Source organism: Malania oleifera, chromosome 1, assembly GCF_029873635.1.
Source record: "Malania oleifera isolate guangnan ecotype guangnan chromosome 1, ASM2987363v1, whole genome shotgun sequence".
Classification (NCBI taxonomy): domain Eukaryota; kingdom Viridiplantae; phylum Streptophyta; class Magnoliopsida; order Santalales; family Ximeniaceae; genus Malania; species Malania oleifera.
In genome coordinates, this window is record NC_080417.1 from 65,763,104 (window position 1) to 65,784,106 (window position 21,003).

The 21,003-nt window shown below is 38.1% G+C and overlaps 1 protein-coding gene across 8 annotated transcripts in view; it reads left to right on the forward strand.

The window, feature by feature from the left end:
- LOC131159561 (serine/threonine-protein kinase ATG1t) overlaps window positions 1-19,340 on the forward strand; it is a 33,562-nt gene extending 14,222 nt beyond the window's left edge. Inside the window, exons 2-9 of one of the 8 annotated variants that reach the window (XR_009137826.1) lie at window positions 16,933-17,050; window positions 17,150-17,208; window positions 17,954-18,018; window positions 18,126-18,219; window positions 18,288-18,368; window positions 18,535-18,601; window positions 18,707-18,901; window positions 19,014-19,340. Coding sequence is in view for 5 of the 8 variants with exons in the window: in XM_058114590.1 (XP_057970573.1) it covers window positions 16,933-17,050; window positions 17,150-17,208; window positions 17,951-18,018; window positions 18,126-18,219; window positions 18,288-18,368; window positions 18,490-18,601; window positions 18,707-18,770; window position 19,014 (597 nt within the window). In the remaining 3 variants the exon portion in view is untranslated. Of the gene's footprint in view, window positions 1-16,932; window positions 17,051-17,149; window positions 17,209-17,950; window positions 18,019-18,125; window positions 18,220-18,287; window positions 18,369-18,489; window positions 18,602-18,706 lie in introns of all 8 variants that reach the window. The other 7 variants (XR_009137817.1, XR_009137827.1, XM_058114622.1 and 4 more) reach the window with 7 other exon arrangements.
- Window positions 19,341-21,003: the final 1,663 nt, after the last annotated feature.

Here is a 21,003-nt window from a genome sequence, read left to right on the forward strand (position 1 = left end):
TCATTTATTAATTTAGCATTGTTATTGTGTTAGAGTTATGTTAGTAAATATGAATTTGTAAGGGTATTATAGTCATTGGCATTGTACTTGACATATATTATAGATGGAAGGAGATACCTGTCATTGAGGTTAGGTCTTCCATTTTACCCAATTATTCAACAGATACAAAGCAAATTTATCTGCAATAGGGACACGAGTCAAATAAAAGGACCTACTCATTAATCTCTCTCATTGAGATTTCTTCTGAGATGGAAATTCCATGAATGCCTTTCTCCTTGCAGAAAAAGTAAAGCGGAAATAGGAGTATCATGGAGATAAGATAAACAAAAGAGATAGGGGAATTTATTAGACAAAGGCTTATCCCCCCACCTAATAGTCTTCCCAAAATGAATTCGCTCCCTAAGTCAAAATGGCACAACTCGCAAGTTTAACAAAAAGATTCACATTTATATCTAAACCCACCAAATCACTCTTAGAAAAATTAGTTTTTAGTGCAAACGATTTCTCAAATATCTATAAGATAGTCAACTTGTTAGAGAAACAACCCTCATTATTTGATAGGAAGAGAACAGTGACATCTGCAAACTGAAGATCTAAAATGGTGCAGTCCTCGTTGCCTACCTTAATCCCCTCCCCCAATTCTCTATCTACACCTCTTTCAATCATTCTACTCAAACCATCCACCACAATGGTAAAAGAAAAAAGAAAAGGAGGGAGAGGATCTCCCTATCTTAGGCCCTTAGGCACACGAAACCAAGACTTAGCCTCACTGTTAACCAAGACTAAAAGGCTGTAAAAGATAGGCACCCCTAATCCATTTCCTCCACCTCAGACCAAAGCTTTTTCTAGGCATAACCTTATCCAAGAAACTCCAACTCACCCTATCATAAGCTTTTTCAAAGTTCAATATCAACGCAATCCTTCTCTTCTCTCTTCGAATAGCATTCTCCACCACCTCATCAGCTACCAGGGCAGCATCTAGGATTTGTCTATTACCTATAAAAACACTCTAACTAATAGAGATAATGTCATCCAGAATAGTAGCCAATCATTTAGAAAGCACCTTAGCCAAGATTTGAGAAACACTAGTAGTTAAACTAATATTTCTAAAGTCCTTAAACCTTAACAACACGTTCTTTTTTGGGCAGCAAAGTGATAAAATTAGAATTCATTCTCCTTCGTACAATTCCATTATCAAAGAATTAGATAAAAACTTAAAAAATATAACACTTCAAAATCTCCTGTCCTGAAAAGGCGCCGTTGTAAAGCCATTTGGTCTAGGAGCCTTTTCTGTATCCATCTTAAAAATCGATCTTTTGATCTCCCCTTCCTTAAAGGTTCTCTCTAACCAAGCAACCTTATCAGCTGTTATAGGACACCAACTCAACCCCTCAACCATTATTCTTCGAATGTCCTCCTCATGAAAGAGGTTCCTATAGAAATCTGTAATCAAACTCTCAATACGATTAGGTTCCTTTATAATCTCTCCCCTATTGTCCTTAGTTTATTTTAATAAGATTATTTCTTTTCCTACCGGTTGCTACCCTATGAAAGTGCCTAGAGTTACAAATTTACAAACCCTATATTTAACCCAATTCATTTTAGATTTATGTCTCCAACTCATCTCTTCCCTAAGTCAACTTGTTCAAATTCATTGGACAACTAAGCTCATCTACCAAAAAATGTTATTTGAAAGAGGACCTGCCTTAGCCATTCTATCAATTGCATCCATTTCCCTCCAGAATACCTTTTTCTTCCTAGAATGAACATCACCAAAAATCACCAAATTCCAACTTTTTTATTTTTATTCCATTCACTTTAATCTTTTCATAGAACTTGAACCTTCTCAACCTTCGACAGTGCACTCTCCCCATTAAATTCTAACCCAATTCTTGAAATCAGGATGGGTCAACCACATATTTTCAAATCTAAATGTAGTACCCTGTTTTACAAGATTAGATTCAAGAAGCAAAGGACAATAGTCATAAATCACTCTAGGAAGTACCCCTTGACTAAGTGTAGGAAATGTATCTTCCTAATTAGAGGTAAACAAAAAACTATCAGTTCTACTAGCCATTGTTCTACTACCCTCAGCAAACCAAGTGAGTTGGGCATTTGAGAGTGGAATATCTCTCAGATCACACTCCCTAATAAAATTATCAAATCCCCTCATGCGAGAGGTAATCCTAGAGCCTCCCAATTTCTCATTAGTGGATCTTATTACATTAAAATTGCCCCCAAAATCCAACTAGGGGAACACAACCCATAGACCACAGCTAATTCCTCCCACAAAACACCCTTCAAACAGGGGATATTTGGTCCACAAACTGTTGTAAACCTTCATTGCCCCTTTCCTTTAGTAGTCAAAACAACACACAGAAAATGAACCAATAAGAAGATCTATTTTACTAGCAAACCTAGTGTCCCAAATAATCACAATACCCCTCAGGGATCATTTGGAAGCTAACCAAACCCAATCTTCAAATCTAGATTCCCAAACACTCCTAACAAGAAAGCCATCGATCACCTCTAGTTTGGACTCTTGATTCATAAACAACATCTGGGGCACCCTTAGCAATGATCTTTTTAAACATCTTCATTCTGTCCCCTTGCTGCCCCTAACCCTCTTACTTTTCCCGCCTCCATAGTTTATGTTTGGAGCTAATTTTTGCAATTCTTTCTCCACCCTCTTCTTTTTCCTTTCAAAGGTTCTAGGGGAAACAACAACCCTAACAGCCTGGCCTAAAGGATTAACAATAGAACACCCCATCCTATCTAAAAGCCCCCGAGGATCTTGGATGTCCCTCTCATTTCCTAGTGGATCAAGAGTTGAAATCCCTCCTAAAGGATCTGATTCTCTTTGGCAAAAAAGGTTATTCTTTTCAATACAGTCAACCATAAGTGTAGGCAAGATACCTTTGCTAGAATTAATTAACTTATTGCAATTAGTTGAAGTATCAATCCCAGAATTAAGATCAGTCTCAAAGTGATATAAAAATGGGCTACAAGAGGAGTTATCAGTATGATTTTCTTAAGCCAAAGCTTCCTTGTCAAAAAGATTACCTGGACCTATAGAGAAATATGAAAAAAATCTTACCTGACTGTTCAGAATAAGATCCACTAAAAGTCTCTGCTTCCTTCCAAATGCCTCCTGCTTTCAGTTTTCACTTCGAATAGCATCCATTTATTGATATCCTTAGGATGAGGAGTCGTCAAACAGACATGCTCAAATTCCCGAATCTGTTCCAAAGACGTAGTATTTTCTATTTCATCCCATTCTTCCAGTTCCAGTTCATTATCAAATTCTGGAAGCTTGCAGCTCTGTTTTCCCTTAGAAGATTTTGCTGTATTTTCCTCAATTATCTGTAAATCTCGATCTTCCTTTCAAGGTGTTCCTTATATGCTTTTGCTGGGTTTCCTTGAGCATCTTTAGCTCCCTCATTATTGTTCTGTAAATTCGAAAGGTTAATAACGAAAGTACCTCCCATTACTTTCACTGCTGGCTGGATTTTTTTTTTGTTGCTGTTTGACAGGTTGCGAAAATCCATCTTCTCCCCCTCTGAACATTCTAACATCTCCCTGTCTCCTTGTGAAATTCCTGAATTCTTTGGCATATTAGCAACAGATTTTCATTTCTTTTCTTTCAATGCTGTCTATGAATCTCCCCTGCTGGTTGGAAGGTTGCATCTATCCATCTTGACAAATTCTTTCCCCGCCTTCAAATTCACTGGTTTCTCCACGTCCCCATTCTCCTTAAATATCTTTGGTGAGCTCTTTATCTACGCCTCACCAGTTACCTGGATGTATGGCTCCCAAGTCCCCCACAATTAGGTCAAATGGCTCATTAAATTTAGAGTTTTTATTTGAAATGCCATTCTGTTTTTCTACCCAAGCTAGATACATTGATCCAACCCATTTTAAATCTTTTGGGCCTACTGGAAAAGCAGGTCCATTTCCACTATCTTTGGCCCAACTTTCATTCTAGTAATTGTAGGAAAGAAAATTTTAAATTAGAATGCAAATAGGGCCTATTTAATGCCCAAAAATCTCTCTCCCACAAATATTCTCTTTCCAAATTCAAGGGTTTGCTTTTCTAAATACTCTGGCTAGACTAGCCAAAAATTTCCCATCTGATCAATTATAGCTCCATTCTTCACCATCTCTGCATAACTATGTTCATTGGGCATCCCATTACACATAAGATTATTTCCTTCTCGCTTCTCTATATCTATCCATCCACACTTCCTGCATGACCAAGCCAAAACTTTTCAATTACTTTTCACCGTTTTTTACCTTCATCTCCTTTCAACAACTTACAAAAGAGCCACCAACTTGAGGCATCCTTACTCTCTGGGGTTCTCAAAGAAAATTTGCTCTCGGAATATAAGAATTTCACAACCATGATCATCCGTTTGAAAAAGTTTGACACAATACGAATAATCAACGAACCTCTTGAAAAATTCATCTTTTTTATCCAAGGAAAATTGGTATTATATGTCCAAAATTCTGAAAATTGTTGCTGGGTCCATTGGATCTCATTGTCTAGCAGTACACGGAAAGAGAGCTTATTCATTGCATGCTCCAAAATTCTGAGAGCTTGTGTCGAAGAAATCCATTAAAAAAAAAGTTTTCTGTCTTGATTAAAGAAAGACATGGTGATGTTATGGTTAAAAGAAGAAAGAATGCTTTTGGAAGTATTAAGGGAGACACAGGTCATTTAGGTTTTGAAGATAGGATACCTTGCGAACTTGATTGATACTTTCGATGATATTCTGCTAGTGAAAAGGGAATATTGATGAAAGGGGATGGGTTCAGCTGGTTCCAAAAGGTTAGAAGGCAATCGTAAGTGTCAAATATTTTGTGAATGGCTGAATGAATTGGCCTCGAGTTCTGTATATTATATGTAGTGAAGCGGAACCCCAAGAATGAATGTCCGGAGACCCCAAATCAAATTTATCAAAACCCCAAACCCAAAATAAGATTTGACATGGTAGTGGATCCTTGACCTATTGCTTGACGTGAAGCACAAACCAAGAATATCAAATTAATAGATGAACGCCACAATGGTAGCACCTTTGATAAGTTCGGTGAAAGTTCATTGAAGAACTTGAAGAGAAATAAACCTCACTTAGAATTGTATTTAGCCAAAAATATTCCCTTCTTCAATACAACAAAGAGTTGGCTACTTATAGAAAATAAAAGAAACCCATGACATTAGCCCGGCCAATAAAAATGGGCTATGACATCAATTTGGCCAATAAAATGGCCCTACATAACCTTAAGCATGCCATGTCATTTAATGAAACATGTGCGAGTCACATGCCATGTGCCATGTCATTTAATGAAACATGTGCAAGTCACATGTCTTGCTTAATTTACACAATTGGCCCACTATTTAGCCCATACTTCAATTAAAACAATAAAAATTCCCCAAACAACCCCTATTGGCTTAAGGTTCCAGCTTCACACATCTTCAGACAATTTATCATCTTAGGATCTTCAAGAAAGTCCTTTTCTTTAGTGTCCATGGCCCTTATTGACTCTTGCTCAAGCAACTTCTCAATTAGTCCTTGCATAGCCTCCTTGACCTTCTTGGCCCTAACTCTTGTGATGGGTCTGCTTGGCATGTGCAGATCATCCTGTGCAATCGGAGCTTGTTGGTGTATATCATTCCCCCTCTCCTCAAAAGGATTTGTCCTCGAGTCATCACCTACATCAAAAGGGGATAAAATCAAAAATGTTGAAAGTTGCATTGACCTTATACTCACCCGGTAGATCCAACTTGTATGCATTGTCATTGATGTTTTTTAGCACTTGAAAAGGTCCATCACCCCTCGGGTGTAGCTTTGTTTTCCTTTTGGTAGGAAACCTCTCTTTTCTTATATGCACCCATACCCAATCTCCCCGTTCAAAAGTAACGAACTTGCGTCCCTTATTGGCTTGAGGTGAATATTGTCGGTTCTTCTTTTTGATGTGCTGCAGTGCTTGTTCATGGATCCTTTTCACCAAGTCAGTCTTGTGTCGTCCGTCTAAGCTAGATGCGAGAAAGCGCATCAGCCACGACATTCTCTTTCCCCTACTTGTACTGAATGACATATGGGAAGGTTTTGATGAACTCTACCCATTTGGTGTGGCGAAGATTTAGCTTACCTTGCCCCTTCAAATTCTTTAATGATTCATGATCAGAGTGGATCACGGATTCTTTAGGACACAAGGAGTGTTGCCACGTCTCCAATGCCCTCACCAAGGCATACAGTTATTTATCACACGTGGAGTAGTTCAATGCTGCCCCATTGAGCTTTTCACTAAAATATGCGATGGGATGCTTATCCTGCATCAAAATAGCTCCAATAATCCCGGAGACATCACATTCAATCTCAAAAGTTTTAGTGAAATTAGATAAAAGCAACAATGGAGCAGAACATAACCTATCTTTAAGCATTTTAAATGCATATTCTTGTGCATTACCCCATTTAAACCCCACGTTCTTTTTTATCACTTTAGTTAAAGGTGCAGCAATGGTGCTAAAATCTCTCACAAACCGCCTATAAAAACTAGCCAACCTATGAAAACTACGTACATCAGTTACAGATTTAGGTGTTGGCCAATCTTTTATTGCTTTTACCTTTTCCTCATCCACTTTTACGCCCTTAGCACTCACCATATAACTCAAGAAAATAACCTTTTCCATGCAAAAATTACATTTCTTTAGGTTAGCAAACAATTTTTCTTTTCTAAGATCATTCAGTACACTTTTCAAATGATCCAAGTGATCATTAAGATTCTTGCTGTACACTAGGATGTCGTCAAAGTAGACAACAACAAATCTGCCTATAAATGCACACAACACATGATTCATCAAGTGCATGAAAGTACTAGGTGCATTGGTGAGACCAAATGGCATAACCATCCATTCATACAAACCGTACTTTGTCTTAAATGCAGTTTTTCATTCATCCCCCGATTTCATTCTTATTTGATGGTAGCCACTTTTTAAATCAATTTTAGAAAAGATGCAAGAGCCATGCAGTTCATCTAACATGTCATCTAGTCTAGAGATAGGATGACGATACTTTACAGTGATTTTATTGATGGCTTTACAGTCCACGCACATCCTCCATGATCCATCTTTTTTTGGTACCAATAGCATGGGTACCGCACACAGAGTCATGCTCTCCCTCACATACCCCTTGGCTAGCAGCTCCTCAACTTGTCTTTGAAGTTCCTTAGTTTCCTCGTGGCTGCTCCTATAGGCCGGACGGTTGGGAATCGTAGCCCCGGGGATGAAGTCAATCTGATGCTCAATTCCTCTAATCGGTGGCAAACTATTGGGCACATCTACAAGAAAGACATCCTCGTATTACTGTAGCAAAGAGACAACATTACTAGGCAAGAGGTGAGTTCGTTAGTGCTCAAATATGCCTCCTTGTACATAAGTACAACTAGATGTCTTTGTGCATAAAAAACTTTCTTACACTTTTTTATTTTGTATACAAACTCACTTTTTCCTCTCTCGCTATTTTTCCCTGATTTTTACCATTCTCTTTTTTTCTAATTTTAGCTCCTCTCTTGCCCTCATTTTCTCTCCTCTTTTTTTTTTTTCAATGATCTTTGCCTCTCCTTTTGTTTTATTCTCAGCCTCTCTTTTGTTTTCTCATCATTTGCTCTTTTCAATCTCACTTGATCTTCATGCATTTGCTTAGGAGTCAATGGTACAAGGGTCACATTCCTCCCATCTTTTATAAAGGAATACCTATTCTTGCACCCATCATGAGTGACACGTCACTCATATTCCTACGGCCTGCCCAATAAGATGTGACTAGCATGTATATGGACCACATCACATAGAATCTCATCAGAATATTTTCCAATTGAAAATACAATCAGCACTTGCTTATTCACCCTAACCTCCCCACACTCATTCAACTATTAAAGTTTGTAAGGCTTAGGATGTTTTATGCATTGTAACCCCAACTTCTCTACTAATGTGGTACTAGTTACGTTAGTGCAGCTCCCTCCAACGATCATCATGCTACACACCTTGTCATGGATGTAACATCGAGTATGAAATATATTCTCACGCGGCTCCTCATTTTCATCTTTCACCACATGCATGTTTAAAGTTCTCCTAGTTACTAATGCCTCGCCATGGACAACATACTCAACATCACTAGACTCTTCTAGTGAAGGCATGAACTCATGATCACTCTCTTCATCATCGGTCTCAATAGTACCGTCATCTCTTATAATCATTGCTCTTTTTTTTGGGCATTGTGATGCAATATGGTCAGTCCCCAAACACCTAAAACACTTGGTATTTCTGTACCTACTAGGTTGAGAAGAAGTTGTACCTTTTTCATGGTTGCCCACTTTGTCTTTGCCTTTCTCCTTCTCTTGGATTTGGAAACAACCCTTTCTTCTTTTGATTTCCCCCAATTCGGTTTTCATGAGGAGTGGGAAGCCGAAGTTGTTGTAGCATGCTTGTTTCCACCCTTGTGTTTGAGTTGCCTCTCTACTTTCATTGCCATATGCACCATTTCCTCTAACTCTACATAGTGCTGCAACTCCACTATGTTAGCAATTTCCTAGTTCAACCCACATAAGAATCGTGCCATTGTAGCTTCTCTATCTTCCTCAATATTTGCCCGACTCATAGCCATCTCCATCTCCTTGTGGTAGTCCTCCACACTTTTGGTACCTTGGGTAAGGCTTTGAAGACGTTGGTGTAAGTTTCGGTAGTAGTGGTTTGGTACGAATCACTTCCTTATCACCGCCTTCATTTCAGCCCACGTCTCAATAGGCCTTTCCATGTTTCTATGTCTACTAAGAAGAATTTGATCCCACCATACCAGTGCATAGTCAGTGAACACCACAGCTGCCAATTTCACCTTCTTTTCTTTGGAGTAGTTATGACACTCTAAAATGAGCTCAACCTTCCTCTCCCATTCAAGGTATACATCTGGGTTATTTTTCCCTTGAAAAGGAGGGATCTTCATTTTGATGCTTTCGATGTTTCTATCGATGTTATCTCAGCCCCTTGGCTCCCAAAGAGGTTGCTGCTCTTGCCTAGCATCTCGATAAGAAAATCTACCCATACCGTCATGTTCATCATCACTTGCTTCATTGCTACCTATATCATGTTCAAATTCAGCAATCAAAGGAGTATGTGGCCTTCGTCGCCTTTCATTGGATTGCCCTTTCCTCAGTCCATCAATTGCAGCGTCTTGTCTATCCAATCTATCTTTGAACTCCCCAAAAACAGTATTGAGTCTTTCAAACTGCTGTTGAATGGCTTGCAAGGTGAAGAATGAGTCTTGTGGAGGGTTCTCATTCTCGCTACCCTTACTGGAAGTTTCAGTGCCAACCGCCTTTCTACTCATGATTTTAAACCTGCAAAAAGGATATTAGAGAGAAAAAATTCCTTGCCCACTCCCTTAAGTGTTTACCCTCAAACAATGACACTCGACGCTCGTGTTTTGACACAATTTTTTTTTTTTTTTTGTCCTTTTCCCTTAGATACGCTCACACACGTGCCTCTTACCACTCAGGATTTCTCTTTTAGTTCTTTAATGAACTAATCCCAAACAAACCAATAGTTCAACCAAACGCAGCAATTGAATCAATGAATAAGAAACAAGATATCAATGAAAATAACAATAGAACAACTCAATTAGGACATAAAACAACGAAGGAAAGACAAATATAAGTCAAGAAAACAATAATGATGCAAATGAAATAAGAAGAAATTCAATGGAACAAAATAACCAACTCAACCAAGGATATATTCAAACACAAATCAGAATAATAAATCGAATAGATTTTTGAATGGACTAAGATAAAGCCAATGGAGAATCCAAGTTAATTGCAGCCACAAATTGCACAAACTTCAAGCTGCTGCCTCCTCTCTTTTTTTTTTTGCTCTAATCGCTTGCTGTGTTTCTTGCAATTTCCAGCCACAAAAGATTCAATCTTGATGATGGATGATATTAAAGAAGAGATGGAAAATTTCGGAAACAAGAAAACAAGATAGGTAGATCGGATGATAGAAAAATATGAAATAAGGATAAATGATTATAGATAAAAGAATTTTCGAAAGCAAACAAGAAAGATAAGATAGAACCTGATTTGAACCAAGGCTCTGATGCCAAATGATGCGGAACCCCAAGAATGAATGTCCGAAGACCCCAAATCAGATTTATCAAAACCTCAAACCCAAAATAAGATTCGACATGGTAGTGGATCCTTGACCTATTGCTTGACGTGAAGCACAAACCAAGAATATCAAATTAATGGATGAACACCACAAAGGTAGCACCTTTGATAAGTTCGGTGAAAGTTCAATGAAAAACTTGAAGAGAAATAAACCTCATTTGGAATTGTATTCAGCCAAAAATATTCCCTTCTTCAATACAACAGAGAGTTGGCTACTTATAGAAAATAAAAGAAACCCATGACATCAGGTCGGCCAATAAAATAGGCTATGACATCAATCTGACCAATAAAATAGCCTCACATAACCTTACGCATGCCATGTCATTTAATGAAACATGTGCAAGTCACATGCTATGCTTAATTTACACAATTGGCCTACTATTTAGCCCATACTTTAATTAAAACAATAAAAATTCCCCAAACAGCCCTTATTGGCTTAAGGTTCCAGCTTCACACGTCTTTAAACAATTTACCATCTTAGGCTCTTCAAGAAAGTCATTTTCTTTAGTGTCCATGGCCCTCATTGACTCTTGCTCAAGCCAAATGAAGATGACCAGGAGTCTGAAGAAACTGCGGGCAGAAGTTCCTTGAACATAGAGTATGATCCTACGAGCAACGGCCAAATGAAGATGACGAGGAGTCTGAAGAAGCTAGCTGACTTGCTGTACAACAAAAGAAATGTCTGGTCTAGTAATGGTGAGATAGACAAGACTACCCACCAACTTCCGATATAAATTGGGATCAGCAAGTAAATCACCCTCCTCTTTGCGAAGCTTGACATTTAATTCCATGGGAGTATCAACAGAAGTACCCTTTTGAAGGCCAGTTGTGGTCACCAAGAATCTAGCATACTTATGTTGATTGAGTGAAATACCTGAGGGACTACAATTCACCTCAAGATCAAGAAAATATGTGAGAGACCCAAGATCTTTCATATGAAAGGACTCGTAGAGATGAGTCTTGAGCTGAGCAAGTAAAGCAAGATCGGAACCAGTAATGACAATATCATCAATATAAACCAAAAGAACAACAATACCTATGTTTGATTTCTGAAGAAACAATGAAGTGTCATACTTGCTCTGCTTGAATGAAAATTGTAATAAAGTGGTGCGAAATTTATCAATCTAGGCCCTCGGAGCTTGTTTGAGACCATAAAGAAAATGATGAAGCTTACACACATGTGAAGTCGGAGAGGGAAACAAGCCCGGGGGTGGCTTCATATACTCTTTAAGATCCCCGTGAAGAAAAGCATTCTTGGCATCCATCTGATGTAGTGGAGTAATAGCCAGAATCGTACGAACAATAGTCATCTTAGCCATAGGAGCAAAGGTCTCTTCATAATTGACACCATATTCTTGATTATTCCCAAATGCAATAAGGCGAGCTTTGTAACAATCCAGACTTCCATCTGATTGGACCTTGACTGAGTAAACCCATTTACAACCTAGAGGAACAATGGTGGGAGGACAAGGCTCAATGTCCTAGGTGTGATTGGCCTCTAGAGCGGCAATTTCTTCCTGCATAGCTTGTCGCCAACAATCATGCTTGGCAGTGTGTGAATAGGAAGTGGGAATATCTAAATTGGATAATGCAACAGTAAGAGCTGAAACAGAGTTACTAGAACTTGAAAAGAGAAACCCATAACTGTTTGGGGGTACAGACACTCGAGAAAAGCGACGTACTAAAGGCTCCGAAGATGCTGCAACTGACTGAATGTGGAGCATGGTAGGATAAGATATCGAACGAGCTACCGAAAGAGACTGTGGGCAGGGGCATCGCGTATACACAATACTTGGTTTAAAACAAGAACTGATTGGATGAGGATCTGAGAACTGCTCCTCAAAGGAGGGGAGAATCACAGTGGGAGAGGAGGGTACAGACACAGGAAAGAAATGTTGATTTTCAAAGAAAATAACATTCCTAGAAATGCGTGTACGATGAATCATAGCAAACAAATTCCTTTTGACACATTGTATCCCAAGAATGCACATCGAACAGATTGAGCAGATAATCTGTGTCGCTTATGAGGTGGTAAATGAACATAACATACACAACCAAAGGTACGGAGGTTATCATAACTAGGTTGCTTAGCAAATAAACAGAAATAGGGACACTCCATGAGTAGGACTTGAGAAGGTAAACGATTAATCAAGTAGTAGTTTTCAGAGCCTTAACCAAGAAAAAGGATGGAACAGAGGATTCCAGCAAGAGAGTACGAACCACATCTAGGAGATGATGATTTTTCCGTTCGGTTACTCCATTTTTTTGGGGAGGAGCAAGACATGAATGTTGATGAATAATGCCTTTAGAAGCCAAAAATACCTGAAACTTAGTAGAGACATATTCACCACCAGAATCTATGTGTAATGTCTTAATAGAAGCAAAAAATTGATTGTCAACATATAGACACCCCAATTTTAATTAGGCCACCCTGAGACGACTCGGCGTAATAAAGTTGACTTTAAATCCCAAAAATTGGAAGGTCCTTTTTGAAAAAGTCTGATCGAGTCCGGGTCGTCAATAAGTGAGTCCCGATTTATCTCAAAAGGGAGCCCTTTTTCAAAACGAAGTCCTTAAGTCCCGAGCTTCCAAATTGAGTCATTTCATTTCAAATTCAGGCACTAGTTATTTTCAATTGGGTCCCTTAATTTCAAAACTAACTTCTTCTAGTTGCTAAAAATTTTTAGTCCAGGAATTGTAAATCAAGTCCTGTATTTGCAAAAATTGAGTCCTCTTGATTTCAGTTTTAAACTAAGTTTTTAAAACATTAGTGGAGGTTTCTTTAGTTGCAAAATTAATTTCTTTTCTCAGTCCAAGGATTGTGAAATAAGTCCTGTATTTTCAAAAATTGAGTCCTAGTATCAGTTACTTTTAATTGGGTCCTTTAATTTCAAATTTGATTTGATTTTTCAAAATGAGTCCCAAAATTTTGAGTCAAGGCTTGGTTAAGGAAAAAATTTTGAGTTCTTTTAATTTTAATTTAAAAAAAAAACGAATTGAGTTCTTCTAGCCTTTAGTTAAGTTCCTTAAATTTCAAAAAAATTGAGTTCCTTCTTTTCAGTTGGAAATTGAGTTTTTCAATTTTTAATTTGTGTCCTTAAATAGTCTTTCAAATTTTTGAATTGAGTTGTTGGATTTTAAATTAATTCTTGTAATTTTTAAATTGAGTCTTTTAATTTTAAGATCAGGTCGTTGAATTTTAAAACTGGGTATTTTGTCGATTCTTAAGGTCAGGTTTTTTTGCCAGGTATTCTTTGGGCAAGACTGTTTGACTTTGACATTGGGATTTTAGTCATAATTAAAAAAAATGCATGAGGTCACAATTGTAATTAAGAGAGGGGGGACACGTGCCCAAGTCACAAGATACTGAAATACAGCATGAAATACAAAAATACCAAAAAAATATAGGGAAATAAAAAAAAAATGCAAAAGTACACGGGAATATGCACATACAAGGAAATACATTCATGAAAATACACACAAAAATTACAAAAAATAATAATAGGTACAGGGAAAATCAAAGTAGCTCCAATCCCTGTCTGCCAGCTGGAATAGTTAAGAGCATTCCCTAAGCCACTTGCGCACAAAAGCACAAAAAAATCAGTTTGTTAACTGGAATTTTTTTAAAAATAATAATAAAAGTAAAATGCAAGATGAAATCACATGTGCATATGAGGGGGAATGAGGTTTGTTAGAAATATCCCGCCAGCAGCACAAGAATAAAGGGGAATTTTGTTAGAGCCCCGCTGGAGAAGCATTTTGTCGCCAAACAGGCTGCTCGGACTCCCTATAAATAGGGAGTCTCACACAATGCATAGGCACTGCGCCCCGGGGGGGGGGGTGTGGATCAGAAAAAGGGGAGGTGCTATTTAAATTAGAGAAAGAGAGCTCTGGAAAAATGGAGAGATAAGAAAGGTGAGAAAGCTCTGCTAATTTGAGAGAGTAGAGAATAGAGAATAGAGAGTAAAGAGCATTACACAGAGCAATCAACATAGACAGATCAAAATCACAGAAAGCCGCTCAGAGCCCGGAGACTAGTTCAAAAATTCACAACCGGACACCCAGAATACAATAGGCGAGAAGGCACTCCCTAGTGCCCCCTCATCCAGAATCCAGAGGTAAAGCCCAGAAGCTAATCCTCTGCAGACTCTCACCGGCTTACCCGTTGGAGAAGAAGATCGGAGGAGAAAGAAGGCGAAGGTGAAATATGAATGTCTCCTCCCTGTATTGTTCAATCCATATGATAACTATATGTGTGAATGTGAATGCAGATACTTCCCCTCAGGTTCATATTTGAACCTATTCTCAAAGCATCCCTGAAACCAGTCTTGAATCCCCAAACCCGAACCTGAACTCAGGTTCGAACCTTTTGAACCAGACCATTAGACCCGGATCTCCGACTCGAACTTGAATTCGGGTTCTCAATCACTTAAATCGTAGCCCGAATCTCAACCCAAGGCCCATCAAGATGTTTTAACCCGAGGCCTGTCGAAGTGTTTTAACCCGAGGCCCATCAAATTGTTTTAACTGAGCCCATTTTTAAAACTCACCCGAAGTCCATTTGCTTTAAAAATTAATCACCATTTTTAAAACTCAACTTGAAGCCCATTTGTTTTAAAATTAACCAAGCCCATTCTTTAAAACTCACCATCTAGCCCATTTGTTTAAAAATTATCCGGACCCATTTTTAAAACTCACCCGAAGCCTTAAAAATTAACCAAGCCCATTTTTAAAACTCACCCTGAAGCCCATTTGTTTTAAAATTAACCGAGCCCATTTTTAAAACACACCATCTAGCCTATTTGTTTAAAAATTACCCGGGCTCGTTTTTAAAACCCACCCGAAGTCCATTTGTTTAAAATTAACCAATCCCGTTTTTTAGACGCTGACCCAGGCTCACTTTTGAATGACTAGACCCAACACATGTCAAACTTCCCCCACGTACAAGACCCACTCGGGTCCACCCGAGTTCACCTAGCCCACCTCGGGTTGACTCTAGCAAGTCAACCCGTCACTCACTCATCAGGTTGGGACGAGTGGACTCGTCTTCAACCTGAGACCTGCAAGCAGACCTCAACTGAACAAATCCAGATCTGAGACTCAGATCATCACAACAGCCGTAACATCACAAACAAACTAGCATTCGATCAACATTGCACACATCACACACCAAAAATAAAAGAAAACGAGAAAGGTGGAAGAGCATTTAGCTTTTTGTCTTCATCAGACCTTTCTTAGGTCTAGGTTTGAACCTACCCTTCTCGATCTTACATGTTCAAACCATGGATGAACCAGGAACTTTAGCTTCGCAGAGAGACTGAGAAGATCATTAGTTTGAGATCTAGGGTGTTGAAGAGACCCCCCTTTGTGAGAGGGATGACAGAGGGAGAATGAGATTAGGGTTCGCCTAGCTACAGAGGTGAGGTTAGAGAGAGGGGGTAAGTCTCGGGGAGAGTTTGGGAAGTGAGAGCTTGAGGAAAAGATCATAGAGGGGACTAAAGAAGATGATGTTTGGGATGAGATTAGGGTTTCGTTAGGAGGAAGTTGCAGAGATGGATAGTGAGAAGAAGGACGAGGGAGTGATAACAAAGAGAGAGGAGAGAAGAGAGGATAGAGAGCAAAGAGTGGTTTGCAGGTGGAGTTAGGGTTTTGTGGGCTGGTAGAGAGGAAGAAGAGAGGAGGGAGAGATGAGTGAGGGGGAGTTTCAGTAGAGGCTAGGGTTTCGGCTCTAGGGTTGCAGAAAGGAAGAAGAGAAAGAAGAGGGTTTGAGAGAGAGAGGAGTTGCAGAGAGAACCAGGGTTTGAGACAGAGAGAGAAGAGGGAAGGATGAGAGAGGCTTTCAGAGAGAGTGGGAAATAAGACTGAAGAAGAAAAATTGGGTTTAAGCTTTTGGCATATTTCTTTTACTAATTTGCAGTGTGATTGGAAGGCTAGCTTGTTGTAACTTTGTGTTTTATTTCTTTAGAGCATGCCATGTCTTCTTAGTGGATTGAAACACTGATCAGTGTCTTACTAAATTTTCTGGTTAATCTTACCACTTAATCCCCCCTTTTTTTAATAGCATACTGCTTAATCCCTTATTACCTCTTCTCCAATTCACCTGCTGTAAATGGTTGCTAGATTTCAGATTTCCTTGTCTGTTCGTGTGCATTATTATAACAATAGTTTCACTTCTTCTTTTATTTGCAATATGAGAGAGTGAATTAACATTTAACAGTTTGAAGCCTCCATAATCAGTTAGGACTGAAGATTGGAGAACAAAATATTGAGGGAACATAAATTCTCATGGGCTTTCTTGCAGGGGTTAATTTCACCCTCAAATCTGGTTGTCAATTATTGATGAGGCATGCATTGCTCACTGTGCTATATGTGTAGTAGCACCACAGAAGATTTAGAATGTATTCACATTGGTTTACACACATTTAGATGGAATAAACTTACTATGCAACTTCAAGAAAATCAGTGTGCAAAATGGACCACGTTTCTTTAAAGCAATTGCAAATTGAATTGTCTATCTGTTTGTTTCTTATGTTTTGTTTAGATTGTTTTTTTTTTGGAGTTATTGCGGTGCACTTCAGAGAAGCATATGTTCTACACTTTACACTCTTCCAGTTTAGATTTTGGCAAACAGGACAAACATTGATACAAATATATGATTTGAGTACAGGGTTTCCCTTAATTACATTGCTGGCAGTAGAAGCTAATTGAATTTTTCTTCAGGCTGAAGGTTGCATATTCCTGGTCCTGGAGCTCTGTTCTGGGGGTGATTTGGCTTCTTATATTCAACATAATGGGAGAGTTCAAGAATGGATAGCCAAAAGATTCATGCAGCAGATTGGTAGTTCTTGACTTATGGGCTAGTTAATTCTGTGATGTTAAATTGCTGCTTTTACATCAGCTTTGAAACTCATTCCAAAGAATGTCATCACTGTTGCAGGAGCTGGTTTAGAGGTACTTCACTCGCACCATATCATCCACCGTGACTTGAAGCCGCAGGTATAATATTTTGACGGATTAAACAAACATGTCACATACTAAATAGATTGTGCTGTTGATTTGTTTTGAACTTTCAGTCTGGGAAATGTCTTGTGCGTGAAGGGTTAATCGAGTTCCATAGTGACAGGATTATGAGGTTGATTTGTTTTGAATTTTTTATTTATCTTGGTGGTGTCTTGCTGGCGAAGGGTTTCCCCCATGAGCTGCAACTGATAATATGTACTTTAATATTATAGGATTACAGTGCATTTTATAGTGCAGTATGCAGTGGTGCTTCCACAAATTTTTAAAATTTTTTTATTTATTATTTTACATGTAAACTGAGTAGTCATTCATTTGATGCAAAGAAACTGGAGGGAAGTCAAACCATTCATTTTCGTTTTTGGACTCTGGCTTTTCCACCATTCATATTACAATATCATGCTTCTGCAGGCTTTGCTTTTGGGTCAGTGAGATAGTAAAAATGTGTGGTGTTCAAAGAGTTGATATTTAGAAACAATTGTAGTCTTGTTGAAGTTGCAGCAACAAAATTCTTATTATATGCTTCTTCCATGTTGCCTGTAATTCATAATCTCTTTGACTTGATAAGAAATTTCAGTTTTTTACTGATCTTATGGCTTGTACCACTGTGCACAATCAATGGTTTAATAATGATTCTTCTTATGATCATAATGTGATTCATTTCTATTGCAATGAAAAATTAGAATTTGTTAAATAGCTGATGGTGTTGCTTTTTCTGAAGCAGAATATATTGCTATCTATACCAGAGAGTAATGCAGTGCTAAAGATAGCTGATTTTGGCCTTTCAAGGTACCAATAGAGAAAACTGGTGTCAAATTCAATCGGTGAAATTTTCTGAAAGAAAAATCAACAAAAAATAGTCTTTTTCTTTTTGTCTACCTCCTACTTGGGAGCAGAATTGTACATCCAGGTGATCGTGCTAAGACTGTGTGTGGGTCGCCCATATACATGGCTCCAGAAGTTCTACAATTTCAAACTTATGATGAAAAGGTGAGAACTTTGTTGAGTTCCACCCTTATTCGAGTTGGGTGTGCCTGAGATTCCACTTGTATTTATAGGTTGACATGTGGAGTCTTGGTGCAATTCTTTTTGAACTGCTTAATGGCCACCCGCCTTTCCATGGTAGGACTAATGTTCAGGTAACACCCTTGCCTTTCTTTAACTAGGCCCTTTATGTTCCCCTTAATAGTCTTTGTCAAAATCCTTCATGTCCCCAAATATTCTGTCAAAAGTGTTTTTTCTTTCAATTTTCTATTTTAGCTGCTGCACAACATCAAGTCATCTTCAAGCCTTCCATTTTCTCAGCCTGTCCTCGCGGGGTTGCATCCTGATTGTGTTGATATGTGTTCCAGACTACTCTCAGTGGATCCTGGTTTAGCATCTCTCCTTGATCAACTTAATATAAACTGCTTCCCCTAAAAAGGGGAATCTTGAATTGTCTTGAATTTGTTGCTAATGAATCTTTCCATGCTTGCAGTAAATCGCTTGTCCTTCAATGAATTCCATCGACATAAGTTCTTAAAATTACATTTAACAGAGTGGTAAGAGTGGCTTATGAGACAAATCTTACTTAACTCAGTTGCTCAAGGGAAGCTTCTCTGAATGTTGAATAATCTAACTTTTTCAACACCATTGTCAAAAATAAACTAAATATCCCCACTTCAGCTATGGGGTTAGTTTGTTAGTTAGTTAGTTAGTTTGTTTGTTTGTTTGTTTTTGTTTTTTTTTGTTTTTCTCTCTCTTCTGAAGTTAGCATTCTTTGATCCATCTATTGATTGTCTCAGATTCTTGGCCATTCACAAACTGCTAAAAAAGTGAGTGCTGATTTTCTCAAGTTACAAGGCAAATCCAGCGACTTGGCCGTAAATCCAAGTGAGATTGGAGAATGGGGAGCACGTTGACAAGTTGGAAGAGCTCCTAGGATCACTAGAGCCGTTACTCCAACCAACTTTTGAATTGAAAGATGTTTTTTCGCTCAACACTTGACTTTCCTAGTCTTGTCTGTGTCAATTTCATCGCCTTAGTCTTATTGCATATTAAAGATAAACAAAACCCTCTCCTCCCAAGGTTCTACCATTCAATAACAATTTTTTCAACTATCTTTTTCTCCATTTTTGGTTTTGATTTGATCTTTATTGTTTATAAACAGAACAAACCCAACAATTAGATTCATTTGAATGAATAACACAAACCCAACAATTAGATTCATTTGAATGAATAACTTGAAAATGAGAGGATGCATGCTTATGCATTTCAAGAAGAAATATTGGACTTTTAGATGAATATTATTTGAGAGGAAGTAAATGCACAATCATAGTGGTGATGGTTTGTGTTTGCTAATAGGTAACATGGCAAAGCAGGTAGTTTAGGAATGCAAATTAAGGGTAGTTTACTTTGTGAAGAAATTTTGTTGAAGCTAAAAAATAGAGTTAATTATGGAAATTAAAAATTAGACCAAATGAAGAGGAACTCCCTTTCCTTAGTATTAGAGATAAATCAAATTGGTCTATCTTCTCATTTTGAATTACTTAGAAGAAAGATATGATTCCCTAAAAACAAATTTCTTGAACCCCTATAGTTCTAGACATAGATCTTTTTGACAATGCTTGACTCGTTCGTTGGAGGAATCTTGATTGCATGGTCGTATGAGACCTTGATGAAAGCCTTTGAAATGCACTGACCCTCTCTTCCATAGCCTTGATTCTCCTAATGTTTATTGAACCACAATTGGTGCACCACAATCCAAAGTCACCATAAATCTAAACTTCACTTGCAATTGTCACCATGTCCTTCAAAGCTTAAAGTTACAACCTCCACCCTTAAGCTTCCACTCCCTCGAGGATACGAACTAAGGTTGTTCTTTATCTTTGAATTTCTCCAAGCACAATAATCAACCCCTTCCATAGGATAGTAATTTCAAACTGATAGCTCCTCCAATTGCTTTGAAGATTTAGTATCCTGAATCCTTGTTAGGCCCACCTAGTCTAAGCTAAAATATGACCATCTTCTTTAAAACTCATTAAGACTCGTCGTTTCTCAACAATATTATTGATGTGTGCCTTCATTTGAGTTTTGAGATATGAATGGAAACATTAACCAATCGATCTAAGTTACACACCTTTCGATCAACAGTAAAAGTATGAAGAGCACCTATAAGCATGCACTGATTTTAGACATGAAGAACACTTTTAAAATCAATTGTGACTTCTAGCTTGTTGCCTCATCTCATTTGACTTCAAGGCACGAATCATGAAATGATGTTTTGCAGCAAGTGAGATCAACTTTCATGTTTATGATACTCTCGTCATCTATTGCCGTGGTTACACTCTACTCTCTCCGTGAAAAGATTGGTCGAAAGCTACCAAGTGCATGGAATGTTCTGGGGAACTAGAATGAGATCGCCAGTATTATGTGCTCCAAAATGTGGCAAGTTATCCATGTTTCACATGTTGGAATAGAATGGAGTAGAAAGAAAATTCATATGACAAATTTATAAAGTTATAAAGACATTATCCCATCCACTCGTGTCCCAAATGAATAATTTACCTAATATTTGATACCAAAGAATAGAATAAATTGAAAATGAAATGGAATGAACATTTATATGGCAAAAATGTAAAACTATGAAGATCAATTTCATTTCATTCCATTCTTACGTGTCAAACAAATAATTGAAGTATGCCCATAGAGATGTATACAAGTAAAGATGTGTTAAGGGTAGGTCCATATTTTAGGTTAGATGTTAAAGTGTTTCTGAACATAAAAGAGATGCAG